General features: G+C 40.2%; 1 protein-coding gene across 1 annotated transcript in view; it reads right to left on the bottom strand.

Annotated features, from left to right (window-relative positions):
- The window catches only part of LOC144045007 (pinopsin-like), a 71389-nt gene extending 66217 nt beyond the window's left edge, over positions 1-5172 (bottom strand). The window contains exon 1 of the mRNA XM_077559775.1: positions 4633-5172. Within this exon, the coding sequence (XP_077415901.1) occupies positions 4633-5011 (379 nt within the window). The 5' untranslated portion in view covers positions 5012-5172. The remainder of the gene's footprint in view (positions 1-4632) is intronic.
- Positions 5173-17307: the final 12135 nt, after the last annotated feature.

Here is a 17307-nt window from a genome sequence, read left to right as displayed (position 1 = left end):
GTGAGACAGTCAAATATTCCCACCCCTAGTTCCAATCTATTCTCAAGACTCACTCAACCAATTTTTTTTTCATATCAATTCCATTTTCTTTCTTTTTTTTTATTACGCGACCTCCCACTGCTTGAGGCGATTTAATGTCACAGCGAGCGCAACTTTTGCTCAAACTTCACAGCATCTCAAATCAAATGAACAAATCAAAGGCAACAGCTGACTCTAATTTCCCAAAATCAAACATGCTATGATGAGATAAAGAAAAAGAAAGGGTCTTTATTCCGTCCTGACTGTGACGCTCTCTTGCGTCGCTGTCTTATGTGTCTGCTAGAAAGCATCAGGCTGATAATGTCATCTCTGATACTTTGTATCCGGAAAAAGATAGACTGAATGAAAAACACGGGATTGAGTAATACCTCACGTCTTCCAATGCAAAAACATAACGCCGCTGTGGTCCTACTCTGTCACCCTCTATTCACATTTTGTTTCCAATGATCCTGGTTCATCAGATGGCTAAATTCTTCTAGTTGACCTTTATAAAGCTGCATGTTGTTCTTTGTTCACTCTCCAGTTAAAGACTACTTTTCACCATCATGACAAATTAACCTCACTCCAGCCAGGTGTTGTGTCTATGTGACACCAATATTGATATGCATTTGCTCTTCTCTGGAGGTGTGCCTGTTCATCCATCTTTGCGCTCACATTATTGATGTCTAGGTATGTCTGCGCTCAAAGGCAATCTAACTTCAGTATGCAGCAAGTGGGCTCAGCGCTGCAAGGTTAATCCAGTGGCTGTGTGCTGAGTCCACTTTAGGCAGGAGCAGGAGTCCGACAGCTTGCACCGACACGCGGGATTGATGGAATTTAGAAAAGGGAGAAAAAAATGAACCTCTGGAAGTCCACATCATCGGAGGTGGCCAGCAGAGGTGAACAGGTCAAATGTAGTATACATTGGATGACTTCATTCCCAGCGCAAGTAGTGTAAAATGCAGTACGGCTACGCGCAACGGTGGAGTTTTCTTCTTTTCTGTTTTGCCATTTTCATAGACTTTGCGCAGGCAGAAATGGGTGCAATGGGGTTGCGTAGAGGCTCTCCTCATTTTCATTAAAATCAGGGTGGTGGAAGCGCACGCTGAGCTTGACGTTGTGGAAGCAAAAATATACTTGCTGGTCTGTGCATGACATATTAGCTCACGTAAAGTGTGTTTATGCCAGTGCTTCTCAAATAGGTGGGCGGGCAATTGGAGACCATCTTACACTCAGTCCTGTGCGTTCATGTGTGCTCCGCCAAGACAAAAATGCTAGATTTGTTGTCGAATAAAAGTTGACAAAATAAAAACCAGATAAAATAACAGCTGTGGAAGTTTAATCAAAAACTGAATTGCATGAAAAGGTGAGTATAATGCAGCAGATTGCAAGCAAATCGTCATAGGATTAGAACAGGGGTGGGCAAACTCAGTCCTCAAGGGCCGAAGTCCTGCAGGTTTTGGATGTTTCCCTTCTCCAACACCCTTGATTCATATGGTCAGCTCATCAGCAAGCTCTGCATAAGCCTGATACCGATCCTGTTGATTGGAATCAGCTGCGTTGGAGCAGGAAAACCTGCAAAACCTGCAGGAATCCGGCCCTTGGGACCGAGTTTGCCCACCACTGAACTAGAACACAGCTAATCAAGACGACAACCCGGTCATTGGCAGCATGCCCTTTAAACATATTTCCAATTTCAAGCTACATTGATCATCTCAAAAGCTTTATTGAAACTTGAGAACCAGTCACTTTATCTAAACGAAAACCAACATGTTTCAACTATATGTCTCCAATCCAGTCTTTGACACTTCCTCACTGTTTCCATTGCTGTTTTTATGAGCCGGTGAGGGCATAAGTTATCGATAACCCTTGCTAATGATGTCGGAGTTATCTGTTTCAACATACAATACATACTTTCAATATGTCGCGCCACCAGCTCGCGGGAGCCAAACTCTTGCCAAATCAGATCAAATTGGCTCCTATGGATGTTAGTGTAGCACATATTCAGAGCTTCATCTCAGCATAACACTTGAGTCAGTGAGGTTGTGGCTACAATTGAAGTAGATCCGGATCTATTTGGTGGCTCACTTTGTTATCAGCGATGCTGTTGAAATAATCCTGTTTTTAGAACTTGCCAAATTATCTCCAGAGAAATGAAAGTATCAGAGTCTACAGTATTTTCAATCTAAATTTGACAGTTTCAATAGAGGCTCGTGAGTGAAGGAAAAAATAAATTTGGTCAAAATGAGCACAGAAAGTGGAAGTTTCAGTATTTGATTGGAAAGCAACACGGTGGTCAATTCGCACAGCCAGTCGAGTGAAAAATCGAGGCGGTCTTTTTGTTGAGATGAATCAGACTCACTGAACGTTTTGCTTAGTTTTATCTCAAATCTCTGGCTTCTCAAACACAAATTTTGGACATGCACATTTCATCCACTTAGCTGCTGTGCCATCCAAAAGAGGATAACAAATCTTCGTTCGTTTTGTGCTGTCTGAAAGCTATTCCACATTGTATTCAAGTGCAACAAATAGTGGAAGCTATGTTTAAAAATAAAAACGTTTTTTTATTTTCTTATTTTCAAACAAGCTCCAGCCAAAGATTTATGAGCCCTGCCATGAAAGTTTAAGCAGAGGAAAGTTATGACCGACGACTGCAGCTTGTTGTGTATGCACTTGTAAAATAATGTAGAGGTAAAACATTCTGAAAACTTATAAATTCTTTATTAAATGTTACTTTGTGAGCCTATTAAAAAGTCATTCATAACAGCGACATGCTTTCATTGTGATGACCGACGAGCTGAAGGAAATGTTTGAAAGTAGCTGAGCATAAAAGTAGGTGGATTGATGGATGTGTCCTGTATTGCACAAGCAAGCAATGAGAACAAGATTAATGACTAAAAAAAGAACAGCACTGACATATTGCATGTCACAGTTTTAACAATTGTGGAGATGGGTCTTTGTCATGCATCCGATTTAGAGGCAGAGAGACACTTTTAGATATCAAAATTGAAAATTGCTGATTATGTTTTGCATGGTCACACACTCATATATTTTGTCAAAAACATATATAAAAGGATTATAAAATGATAGTAATTTTTTTTCCTCCATGGTCTTTGGTAGAATTAGATCATGAAAAACTGAATAGTTAATGTTAGCATTATGCTAAAGACAAGAAAAGACTTGTTGAAAAAATGTACAAGGACTAACATTTCCAAACTAATTAGGAGGACTTAAACATGAAAGAGCGTATGGAAAAAGTCAGAATATTACAAATACAAAGAGGAACCATCTATCACCTCCCGGACCCTAATTGATACAACACACGTATGGAAATCAGCAATCATATAAATTCATGCCTTTTCATTTGCGATATGCAATAAAACTGCCTGATAATGAATACATGCCCGCTCATGTTAATCACAGCTACACATTATTAGCTTCATGAATGTTCCATTTTTGATGCAGCTCTTGATTTGGTAATTGGGGACAACGTAGCTCAGGTGGTAGAGTGATCATCTCCTCACCGTATAGGTTGCGGGTTCAATCGTCGGCCCTTGTGACGTTGAGCAAGTTACTGAACTCCCAGTTGCTCCTGATGCTGCATCATCAGTAATGAGGAGTCTTAAAGCACTTTAAGTACCTTGTACAAGTGAAAGCCCATTTAGAATTTTTGATACAGCTCTTGATTTGGTGTTACAACAGTTGTATCAATGTATTCCAGTGAGTATGCAAATTAGCTGGCTTATGACCAAATTAAAATTAACTTAAATGATGATTTTGTAGCATTTTGCGCATATGAGTGCGAAGCTTGTTTTCTTCTCAGCCTGATCTGATTCAAGGTGAACGGGCCACTTTCCACAATTTCCATCACCATGCTCACTCTTTATGATCCCAGCAAAGGTACACCAAGCAGGGTCTCATTTCTTATTACAAACTATCCCTACGCAGCCTGTGCCTCTGCCAAGGAGCTTGCACCACATCTAAATGAGGGGCAATGGAGCATTTCTTGCCTCAGGCACACCCAATAACAATGCACAATAACATACACGACCAATTGCACCTGCCTTACTTATCCTGTGTGTGTGCAGATAGAAGAACCCAAATACGCCACTGCCACTATAACGTCCACCTGACAAAACAAAGGACGCGCACGTGAGGTCGCGTTAATGAGCGCACTTGTATGTCGTCTGCACTCCTCATAAGCGCCTATACGTGCACGGAGACTCATCAGGATAGAGCAGGCACGTCTTTAAAAGTAACCCTCCAATAGGAACAATGCTCATTTACACCAGAAGACGTCATTAATTGCTGCATTTGAGGACATGACGCGCAACTGCGGGGTCTATCATTACCGATATGGCTTCAACCGTTGCGGCAATTAAGGAGTGCAATACAAACTTGCCCATTTTGCGGATTGTCATTGAAAACGTCAAATTGTCTCTATTCATGCGCGCTTAGACAAACGGCAGGTTTCCAGGCTTGAATCCAACTAATCGAAATGTGCGCTCATTCATTCATTTAGCTTTCATTTAGACGTGCAGCTGGAGCACGCATAATAATAGCTGCGCCTCCATCCCCAAACAACTCCCCGAATGTTGTACAAACAGTACTTACCAAAGAGTGAGTTGGCGAAGCCGTACCACACGCATCCCCTCGCTCCAATGAGCCACCTTCCCTGCGTGCTGGCCGCGAAGCTGAACGGCGTCCCCAGCACGCACACCAGCAAGTCGCTGATGGAAATGTTAATCAGGAGCAAGTTGATGGGCGAGCGCAGTATCTTGTAGCGGCAGTAGAGAACCAGCACCAGCAAGTTGTTCACAAGTCCAAAAGTGCCGATGAAGCCCAAGCACACGGCCACGACGAGGTTCCCTGTCGGAGTGAGGATGGAGCGCTGAGAGCCGCCCCCGAGGTCCGGGTGCCCTTCCCCGGATCCGGCGTGCAGGGCGCTGTTGAAGCCCGCGCAGACGCTCACGCTCACGTTGGACAAAAGCATCGCGGCGGAGGCGGCGGCAGAGGCGGCGCACTGGGCGGTCACTGCGCGCCAACTGGATACTAATAGGCGACCACAATTACACCACACTTGTTGTTGGGCTTTCTCTTTATGTGTGCGAGTGGACAAAGGCTTTTACGTCCAGCCATCGGAATTCAGTTTCAAAAGAAAGTGTCATCATTTGGTGTAAAAGTTTATTTTGAGGGGGAGATATTAGAACTTCTCAAAGTGTCTGAGAAGGGATTGTATGGGGGGACCAAAAAAAATTAAGAAAAGTTTTACAAGGCTTTGCTCCACCGTGTGGCAGTCTACGTGCACACTCACTGTGGCGCTTTCTACAGACGCTCCTGTCTCTCCCACAGGCACCTTCCCTCTCTTCTCTGGTCCTGTTTAAATCACTCTTGGCCGAGCGAAGGCTGCTGACGTAGGGGCCGAGGGAGAGGGTGGGGGGTGGTTAGCTGGGCGCGCCGGTGCAGCGCGAAAGAGCAGCATGAAGACCAATCAGACCATCATCATCGTCATCGTCATCATCATTTTGTAGACTCAATACAGGACGGAATTGCATGCGCTCCAATCCGCTTAACGAACAGTGGGTGCAGGCAGATAGGGACAGATAGAAAAATATTCTCAATACTTGTGTAAAATATACAAGTCTCTTGTAAAGGCACTGAATAACCTCCCAAGGTAATAAATAAAATAAGAATAAAAAGTAGGCCAGAGAAAAAGTAAAAGTATGTTTTTATTACAAATTACTGTTTTATATTCATTCATTCATAGCACAAAAACATACATACCCCCCACCCGCTCACACACACACACACACACACACACAAAAACCCTGCACACACTTTGCTTAATGGTCCTGAGAAGACAAACAAATCGCTATAAGGATAAACGATCAAAACGCTTGCATAGCTTGCATGGCCACCAGTGCGTAAACCCCAATTTGCACCCCCCCCCCCCCCCCCTCCCACACACACACACCATCTCAACACACACATAGAGATGAAAAACATATCAGAGTGGACTTCATTTCTTCAGTTATTTTCCTTAAGATATATTAAATTGTTGTCTTTAAAATATATTGGATTATGAATTAATTAGAAAACAGCAGCAGTAAGTGATAATTAGAAATAAAATAACAGAGAACAAAATAGCACACATACTGCATTTCACAAATTAACAAGGATTTAAAAGAACTTAATTTCATAATTAATATTCCTAGCATTATAACCGTCTTTCATGATAACTCGATTGTTGTTTTATATGCAAAATTAGCTTTTCATTCAAGAGGTGTCAATAAATTTCTCTTTCCCACCAATTCACAGCAGTTGTCTGAATCGTTAATTAGCCTTGATGGAAGGAAACTCACTTGTTACCCTAATTTGAAGAAAAATGTCTTACTGGGTTTATCACAGATAGTATGCATACTTTTGCTGATCATGGCACAAACACTGTGATGTGAACAGAGGAGCAATTAAACAAAAAAGAGCTTTGGTGCAACTAATCGTACAAGTAGAACATGCACATGAAACACAGACAATAAAACGTGCAACTAACTTCCCCAAGCAGCATTTCCCAGCATACAGTACATTGCAGCATTTTATAAAGTAATGTGAGGATATATATGTTTATTGATAATGTTTGGTGTTTATTATTCCCCCGTGGTAGTAGCAGTTTGTGTGTTTCACCTCATTTTATTTGCATTGTAACTAAGCTGAGTATTTTTTAATGACCACCTCTTCATTCTTACTATGCCGCAGGTATGATTGCATTAGCCTAATTGTTTTTTTTGTTTATATTTGAAAATACTTTATTTTGTATTATGGTACTGCATAAACCTTGTTCACATTCTGTCTGAATGTGAGATGGTATGGTAAGGTATATGAATCTCTCCTGGGGCACCTGCACACTAGTGGGCTCCTCCACAAGGGGATGCAAATGCGAGTGTTTCTCATTCCTCTGTGGGCAACCATATAAGGTATTATTTTTATTTTACGCATTGCCGCCCAGTGCGGCTGCGCATATATCACCTATGCCAAAGTTGCTAAAGTTGAGAACTTACTAAAAAAATAAAATAAAAATAGCTACATTAGCTAATGAACACATTACCTACACGTGTTTGTTCAGGTTAGACAGAGAATTTGGGAATACCAGAAACTGGTGTTTTATAGAATGGTGCAAGACACAACACATTTTGCTGTAGGTAATTTTTACATCAACAACCTAAAAAGAAAATGTGTTAAAGAAGGCCATGGATCGAGAATATCTTGCTTCTCAAAATTTGTAGCGACATCATCCTTAATGCTTCCTGGTTCCCGTTTCGCTGTTGTCTTGTTTTTTTTTCTGCCTCATAAATCCCCAAGACCGCTTTTGATCAACCAAAATCTTAATCTTTACCTCTCTCATCGTGTCATCATCTAAGCCGGTTGATTTGATGAAGTATGAGTAAAAAAAAAAGATAATAGTGAATAAAGAGAAGATTGAATTAAATACACTGTAGACAAACTATGTAAAGTTCAAACTGATGAATGTTGACTAAGACAAACTCCATTCAAACCCAATCCTCCTGACGAACAGATGCCCCCAGAGTCCCACTTGTCTCCAAAACATCTGCAAGGACAGAAAGAAGAAAACACATTGAATTATCGTGACCGGGATGAATGAATGTGTTGGCTATCCCTTAAGATGAAGCCAGTCGGATCTTTTGAGACCTGACTCACCCTGAGATATCACAGAACCACATGCAAATAGACAAACTCATGTATGAGCAAATTAAAGAGTCACTCCACATAATTGCATGTGAGTGTTTTTGCATTACAATTCCTAAGTAAACTGGCCATGTTTATTTTAAGGCAAAATTATTTGTCTTAGTTCTTAACTGTTTTAATAAAAAAAAAAAAACGAAGCAAAGGAAATTGAAAGACTATATTCATAGGTCTTTTTTTGGATAGCTCAGTATTATTCATTCGGCAGACTGCCCAAATCAACGTCATCATCATCGCTCTTTTCTTTGGGGGGGGGGGGGGGGGGGGCGTGTGCATGCATGCGTGCGTGCATGTGTGAGTTTGTGCTCATTAATTTACCTGAAACCTGTTAAAAATCCCATATTCTTCACCTTAACCGGATACTTCAGAGTCCCGCCAAAGTCGTGAAGCTGTCAAGACACCAGAGGAAGAATCAAAGAAAAGAAAGATTAAACAAAGGGAAATCCAGCACCAACCAGATAGACAAAGTTACAAAATCATAATCTTTCACCTACCTCAGAAACATCTAAATTCCAACAAGTTAGGGAGACCTCAAGAGACCAGAGGAAAGACTAAAGAAAGGAAGGATAGATGAAGCAGAGTGAGATCCACAAACGCCAGTCTCCACTGATTCAGCGACCAGTGGGAGAAGCAAATTCTGTTAGAATTTCAGTAGATGCTGGTGTGGTGGATCTGGCATGCATGAGAACCTCTACCAAAGATGGGAGCTGTCAACCTCGGCCCAACAAGGCAAGCACAGCCTCCCAGGCCGCAGCAGCGCCAGGGCACAACACCCCGGGCCCATTCATAGGTCTAACAGTCATCATATCACCATACTGCAGTGGTAGACTGACCTGCTTTGTTCCATGAAATTCCATCCAGTTTCTGAGCTGCTTATCCTCACCAGGGTCGCAGACATCCTGGCGCATATCTCAACTGTCTCTGGGTGGAAGGTGGGATACACGGTGAAATAGACGAACAACCATTCACAATCACACTTGTGGACAATTTAGAGTGTTTAACTCTTTGACTGCCAGACGTTTTCAGAAAAGGGATGCTGTCAGTGCCAGCCAATTTCCACAGAAAATTTTGTGTTTGGACTATGGAAACACACATCCTACCAAATGAAAGATTGAACTCCCATCTATCATCAGAAAAAAAAGTTTGTTTTTACCTTATTCCGTTTTTCAGTAATCAACAATAGAGAATGGTTAGTTTCACCCAAATGCTCTGTTTTGAAACAAAATACGGAGAAATCAAGCTTTTTGTGAAACGATATTGTTTCATGCACTCTAGTGAATTTGACACCTTTTTTTCCCCATGAATGATGCCACAAACACCTAAACAGTGCTTTAATTCTGTAAAACACTACCACCAACAATGAAAAAGTGTTTTTTGATAGCAAAATACATTTATTTACATTAAACAGTGTAACAATTTGACAAAACAATTTGGCAAACTATTTACAAATGTGTGCAACCGTGGTACTATTTACAATTGTGTGGATGTTTCAAATACAGTTTTTCTTTTTGTAACACTCCCCTGCGTGCAAGTAGACGCAGCAGGATTTGCACAACAGATGAGTTTCACTGCGATGGCTCCTTCGCGTGCAGACGATACACTTTCTTGCCGGCCTTTTTTTCCGGGGAATAGCAAGTATATACTGCAGTGTGTGTTTGGCCATGTTGCCATCAAGTCTACTCTCAGGATCATGATACGGTGACGTTACGGCGGTGTTACGTCTGGCTTCCTCATTGTCCTTCAGTTCCTATACCGGGTGGTTGATCCATCTTATCCGCTCCATTCATGGTGGCATCGTAGTCCATAACCAGTGTCTTCTCCGTGATCAGACTGTACCCACTCCTCCGATGAATATGCAATGGACTCGGGGCACTCTTCGTCGTCCGATTGAACGTCCGCCTGAGCAGAAGTGCTCGGTTGTGCTCCGCGTTTTCCGGCGTTAGCATCGCTAGCCGGTGAGGCTTTATGACGTGATCATAGCCGCCGCGTCAACGCTTCCAACTTCGGCGTCAACCTCGGAGTCACCATCATCATCATCGTCGTCATCAATGTGCTCTTTAGCATTGGTCGATGCTTTTCGTCTTTGAAAAAAATGCTCAAGCGTGAGCTGCTTGCAATCGGTCGCCATTATGGCTTCCTCAACCATTGTCCCCTCAACACTCGAGCTCCGCCTCACGTCTTCTACTGACGCCTACCCAATCTTGTCCAAAGAGAGTCATCGCTGCCATCTAGGGGCCAAAAATAGGCATTATACTAACTAGATCTGCTTGATACTTTCAGCACAGCTGGCCAAGGCTTTCCTCCACCCGTCCCCCCCCCCCCAAAAAAAAACTTGGTGAACGTCTTTTAACGTCTTTGGCGCTCCTCCGTAGGTTTTTACTAAACGTTATTTAACATTTTTGGCAGTCAAAGAGTTAATAAACTTACCAAGCAAGTCTTTGGAATGTGGAAGGAAACCGGAGTACCCGGAAGAACATGCAGGAGCTCCTGTGACAGTTCGATACAGCAACCATTGAATCACAGAAACAGCACTGTTCCTCCATCACAGGCGGATTTAGTGCTGACACAAAAATGGACATCCCACTGAGGCGGACAGTTAGAAATGCTGATTAAAAAAAAAATTATTGGTACCCCCATTCCACTCTTGGGGACTTTCAAGCTGCAAGAACCAAGTCAAGGGCGGGCACAATTCTCTCAGACCCTCCACATCCTGGTCACCACCTCTTCCAGTTCCTTGCGCTATCGAACTACTCACACTAAGACATTCCAATAGTTGCCTTCTTCTTGCCACGAACTCCCTAAAAGTTGACTCACAATTCTACAGTGGCTTTTTGCGAATGTTTGCCGATTTTGCACATCCCTATTGTAATATAGATTTTTGTAGCTTCAGTTCTCTACATATTTGTAAAACTGGTGATTAATATTTGATGCTCCATCACTAAACACATTAAGTGCTCAAGGACTTGGGCAGTAGTGGGTCCTCAAGGGTCGGCGTCCAGCAGGTTTTGGAGGATTCCCTGCTGTAACACAGCTGATTCCAATCAACAGGATCGTTACCAAGCTTATACAGAGCTTGCTGATGAGCTGATCATATATCAGCTGTGTTGGAGAAGGGAAACATCCAAAACCTGCAGGACTCCGGCCCTCGAGGACCGAGTGTGCCCACCCCTGGACTAGGGCATTGTTGCACCATTGTAGTATCATATCTTCTACAATACTGGTCACTTTAAATTGTGCAACAATTCTCCACATCATCTTCACCATTTTCTATTGCACAACTGGTCACTTATTTTCGCTCTACTTTTTTGCTTGATGACTCTCCTCATCACTTTTAAAGCTGTCATGGTTCGGTACCACAGCAACAATAAAACTCATTACGTAAAGAGCATGTGTCACGGGCCAATAAAAATGAAGGTGATTCTGATTTAGGCATTATCAGTTGGTTAAAAAAATATGTAAAATTGTGTTCAACAATGACTACAAAACCATTCAAACACAATTATTCTGTTAACAAATGACAGAAGTTATCTACAATGACAGAAAAACAAAAAAATACAAGCTTCATTTTTATACCAAATTAAAAGCACGAATCATTCAACCTGCGGTTCATGCATCAGCTAATATTAGCAGTCAACACTGTCTCCACCTAAACATTATTCTTACTGATCCAAGAGGCTACTGGCGTCATCTCTGACTGACATGGCGCTAAAATACTCCCTCTTACAGCTACTCAAACTCAGCAATTCACCTCCCACTGACAGCAGCCACACACAATTTCTTTCTGAAAATGCAATTTTTACAGGCCATTCATTGCTTCTGTGCCATTTAGGTTTCCTTCTGTGCGTTTGATGAATTGTGGCAAAGGACTGGCTTCCAGTTTGCCCCTATTTGATGTGTGGTCAAAGAAGGTAGACCCACATGCAGATGAACAACCGCCTCAGGCTGGAAATCACTATAATATATTTTCCTTGAAGGACTAAATAAACTCAGTCAGCGACAAAGAAAAAGGTCATTGGCAGTAAGATATGAAGAGAAGCAGAAGGAAATAAACAGACTCAGGCTGATCACAAAGAAAACACTTATTGGTAGAATAGGTATAGAAGAAGTGGGGCGAGATGATGTCACTTGCATGATGTTGTTAAATGGTTAAAGCAAGACGGCTTGCCTTGAATACTCAGTTTTGAATGACGCTGTCAGAGATGTTATTTTAACATTGTCTTTATAGAACTGCACTCGATTGAACTGCACTGATTTTATTTTCCTTATTTAGCATGGCAAAATTTAATCTGACATCATCTTAATGTCGATTGAGAGACAAACAGCATCTCATTTAATATTTTACCTCCTTCAATTTATCACATCGATGCAAAAAAAAAAAAAAGAGAAACTTGCTTCATTATCAGCTAACCTGGACGTTTCGGATTTGAACCTGCAACTTCTGAAATGTGTGGTAGATGTGTTAGCCAGTCCCACTATGCTTCCACTTTGCCATGCATAAAGTTGAATTAAACAACAATGCTTGAAATTTATTTGGGCCCAATACATAAATCTGATTGGATGGCGACCAGTCGAGGATGTATCCCGCCTCTCGCCCAGTCAGCTAGCTTAGCTGTGAGTACAAGCCCTATTTTAAAAAATTAGATGATGGATGGGAGGCAATGTGTGCATGAAGAACTTGCTCATCCATTTCGACTCTCGTTTGTCCATTACTCTTCAACAACAAAACAATTCATGAATGATACTGTCTAAACTGTCTAAATAACTTGTCATTCATATATTCTACGTGTTTCTTTTCTTAAAGCGGAATGGATTATGTGCACCACTCCATTTGTTCTCCTTCTCCCCCAGGGACAAATATTTTTGCAGTGGAAGACACTTGAATATACAAACTGATTGATTTGAGTCCCACAACTCAACAACGCTGTACGTTCTTCAAACTAGTTCCAGCAGTTTCGTTTTGATATGAACACAATCTTCCCCAACTCCAAAGTAAAATCATTGACAAATTAAATAGCAACTGCTAAAGTAGCATGCTCCATGTTTTTTGCTTACTTATCCAGCCGCACTGTGGTGAGCGCCAGTTGATGAAATCGACAGTGACAAAAAGGGGCAGATGTCCATGAATGGCTTGGACCAGCATTAGATCTTTCATTGAACACAACAAAAAGTGAACGTAAAAACTTCAGTAGCTCTTGTCTGTGCATCTGTGGCTGTGTCCAATTTCGGAGTCTGCGTCCTTCAGACGATGTAATTGAGGGCCAATTACTGAACTGGTCACAAGAAGAAAAAAAAAGTATTTCATTGTAAGATGGAAGAAGCGTCTCAAAAATGTGTCCTGAGAACACGTGTGTGTTGTGATTGACTTATTTTAGCGTGCAAACAACCCTAAAACCCTGTTAAAACCCTAAAAGACATTTTCAGTGGTTAGATTTAACAGTCCACATAATTTCTTACTGCACTTTAGTTGTTTTTTTAGGTTTCTGTACTGTACTTGAGTAGCCTATGCATTTTAAAACTTTTATTCTGTACATTTGAAAACAGACCTGTACATTCTGCTCCTTACTTTGTCATTTGACCAACTTCCACATATGACAATAAGACATAAAGAAAAATATATATACCACGTTGCAATTTTGATTAGTTGATTGATGTAACAACGTTGACACAACAGATTCGGAGAAGCATGATTTTCCCCATCCATGGCCTTATTTGAGAAATGTAATTGATGTCGGCTCGTGGAATGATTTGTGGACAATATGCTGTGTCTTTTGCTAACCTAAAAATCACCGGCTATTGACTTTTGAAAATTCGCCGTCTAATCTAAAAAATAAAATGAAAAGATACACAGGTAATGTGTATTTTCTATGTTGTTATCATTAACTAATTTAGCATGTTTTTATATAATTATTATTATTATATTAGCCTTATAAAATAAGCAAACTTATGGGAACATGCTGTTTTGATGGCAAAAAAAAAAACCTGAGTCAACAGTAGCTAGCTTAAGTGCATGAATAGGCTTCATTTGACACCTGGGGAAATTTGACATAGTTGTATGTAAAGGTAAATGGACAAAGATTGAACAATTTCACCTTCATGAGCCCTGCTTCATTCTTACACTTATGAAGCAAGCAATTGGTGAGTCAATGCATTAAAGCCCTGCTGAGATCTGCACTTCTTTTTCAATTAAGAACATTGAAATATTTTGAAAATGGCACAAACAATTATGATTATTTTTATTATATGGATACCAGGTATCGGTGCTGATACCAGCCTTATTTTAAGGTGTCGGTGCTCGTGACGGTGGCTGATAGCAGTATTGGCCGTCTCTAGTGGTTGTTATATAATCAGGAACTAGAAATTAATTTTAAGGAAAAATTGGGATTTATAGGACTTTCTTATCTGTCTTTTTTTTTTTTGGTGTGGTGGGGGGTGTTATGTACTAGTGGTATTGGTATTGGTATCTGGTATCGGTGACTACCCAAGAGCTTAGTGTCGATATCGGTCTGAAAAAAGTGGTATTGAACATCCCCAATTATTATTATTATTATAATTAGTAGTAGTAGTATTAGTCGTCTGCACACGGCTGAAGATGTCCTCAATCTGCAGATCCAACGCTGCCCTTCACTAGAGTATGACAGCTGGTTATGCAATTCATTTGTCATCCTAATACAAATAAAGGCATTTAAATGAGCACTCATTTACCCCCAACAAGTCATAAAGCTTTGCAATATGAGCTCATCTTCATTCAAATGACAACTGAGTCAAATTATACAAAGTTATAGCCTCCTCACCTACCTTGAGTACAGTTAAAAATGAACTCTGCTGTTCATTACTTGGACCACACAGCAGCTGCTCTCAAGAAGTATAGGAAATGTCTTGACAACTTAATATAATTTTATTCTCAGGCATAAAATAAGGTGAGCAAAGTTAAAAGTGACACTCACACTGTGCAAAGAAATTGTATTCTTTTGTCCAGAAACATTGTGCTTTTGGTTTTGGTGGATTACTGTTGAGGGATTTTAACATTATTGCATTATATCAACACTGACAATCTAATATAGGCAAAGGGTGGTCTCCAGTGAGAAACAACGTCACATTTTAAGAGTTGCACCAGCTGAAAAGTTTTCAAAGCAGACTTAAGTTGCGCCTTGATTTATAACTAGTAAAGTTATAGACTTGAAAATCAACAGATGCTACAATGTGAACATTTAGTTGCAAATTTACAGCTATCATGTCTTTAACTTTAATTGGATTTTTGTGTGGTTAACATTTATTAATTAGTTATTGTGTTGGCAACATCAATCAGCTACCGTAAAGGGGAGAAAAACAATTCTAAGGGCCAATGACTGATGACCATAGAAAATGGTATTTCTATGTTTGGCATTGACGTGACGAGACCAAAGGTGACTTTATTTATTCATTTATTTAATTTTACTAGCGCCCAAAATCCCTAATAGCACCCCTGGGTTATTTCTCTAAATCTTGCTACAGGCCTTCCATGAGATGTTTTCCTTGTGTTTATTTATTGTCTAAAACACAAAGGCCGGCTAACCACAAAATTTGAAAGAAGAGAGCTAAACTCTATATGTACAAACAACATTTCATAAGAAATATAAAACAATCAATTAAAACATGTCAAATTAATACAATAGCCGAAAACAGACAACTTTAGAAATGTTGTTTGCACCAGCACAAATCTCTTGCGTTTAATGGTTTTCGGTTGCAAGACCTCTTTAATTAGGAAGACGCCAAGTATCGAATTAATTAGTGAAACACTCTCTCTCTCGCTACACTATAGGATAAACAAATTCTTCTTCTTCTAATCATTATTATTATTATTATTATTTAGCAACACTTTCTGATAAAAACAATTGTAAATACTGGTAATTTTGTCAGTACAGAAGACATTAACACAGGTATAAAACATCAAATGGTGACTTATTCTCGGCGAATTGCATGTTTACCTATTTAGTCAGTACAAACAATTTCAACAAGATTCACCAAAGAAAGCAGTGAGGCACTGGGTTCAGGATGTCAACCGCTATGCGGCAATTCACAGTAGGCCCGCATGATCAAAAGCTGGCATTTGGCGTTGAAGTGGCCTTTGTCACATGCAACACGTTTGTATTCATGCTAGGTGAAAGTTGTCAAGTCAAATGTGAAAGTTACTTTTCCCCTCCAAGGTCTGTACAAATCCCTGCCCACCAGATAGGCCCCTTGATGCACTGCAACAAGGTAATTACGTGAGAACAATGTTCCGCGACATTTACTCTGACAACATCTTCTCCATATTCTGTCCTAATTGGGTTGAATTAAGGGTTCTGTAGCGAAGATCAACCGCATTTATCATCTCAGTGGGACTGGGCAGTTGGTATTTTGTCACATTTCTAGGTCAGCTAGGTGTTTACATCAGGGACAATTCTAGGTACAGCAAATGGCAACCCCTTTTATGTCATGTAAAGCAGAGGAACGGTGCAAGTAGAATACTCATGTTAGCTATCATTAACTTTTGTCCTTCTTTGCGCCTACTATTACAAGGCCCACTATTGTTGATCACAGCAAATAAACAAAATAAATTATTCAAGTGTCAATTTGAATGTTGGAGAAAAACAATTTGAAAAGCTATGGAATATCCAACGCATAATTGAATGCAAAATACTGAATATCGATCCGTAACCAAATCATATCTCAGCTCCAACTGTTATGTTTAATATGGCGTCTACACATTTTGTTTCTCTCTTTGTGTGATTTATTCACAAGAAGCTCAAAAGCCCAAATTTGGAGTAAAGATCAAGAGTTTATCTTAAAATGAACTTAAAAGTGCAGTTTTTCTCTCAGTGAGTAGTTGTGTATACACTCTAACAAATTTCTGTAAAATCAACAGTAAAAAAATTTACAACATTTTCTTGCTTTTTAATTTCACAATATTTAACTGTATACAGCATTGCATTATGGGTAAAACAACGTGCATCATGTGTAAAAACAAAGTAAAGTAATTTGCTGTATAATTAGTGGTAAAATACTGTAATCAGGTACGGTACAGAAGAAATGATCCTTCTGTGAATGCGCCCTAAGTTGTCCATAGGTGTTATTGTGAGCGTGGATGGTTGTTCATCTCTGTGTGCCCTGCAATTGGCTGGCAGCCCGTTCAGGGTGTACCCTGCCTACTGCCCAAAGCCAGCTGGGATAGGCTCCAGCAACCCTTTTGAGGAATAAGCAGTTAAGAAAATGTACATTACGTAGAATATAAGAAACGTTTGTAAGATAGATTACAGTGAATTGCTGTAAAAGTAAATACAGTAAATAACTGTAATTTATATACAGTAAATACTTGTAAAAATACAATAATGTACTGAGATTTTACAAGAATTAGCTGGCAACTTTTTTGCCAGTTATTTCCTGTAAATTATACAGTCAGTTTGTTACAGTGAATGCAGAAGGTCCAGCTGGCATCACTAACTAAAAGTAATATTATTATATATATTATAGTAGTCACACTTTTTTTTATAGGTTGGCTGTTCCTGCGATTTA

Source organism: Vanacampus margaritifer, chromosome 2, assembly GCF_051991255.1.
Source record: "Vanacampus margaritifer isolate UIUO_Vmar chromosome 2, RoL_Vmar_1.0, whole genome shotgun sequence".
NCBI classification, from domain to species: Eukaryota; Metazoa; Chordata; class Actinopteri; order Syngnathiformes; family Syngnathidae; genus Vanacampus; species Vanacampus margaritifer.
The sequence above is the reverse complement of the archived record's forward strand: the minus strand, read 5'-3'. Positions and strand labels throughout refer to the sequence as shown.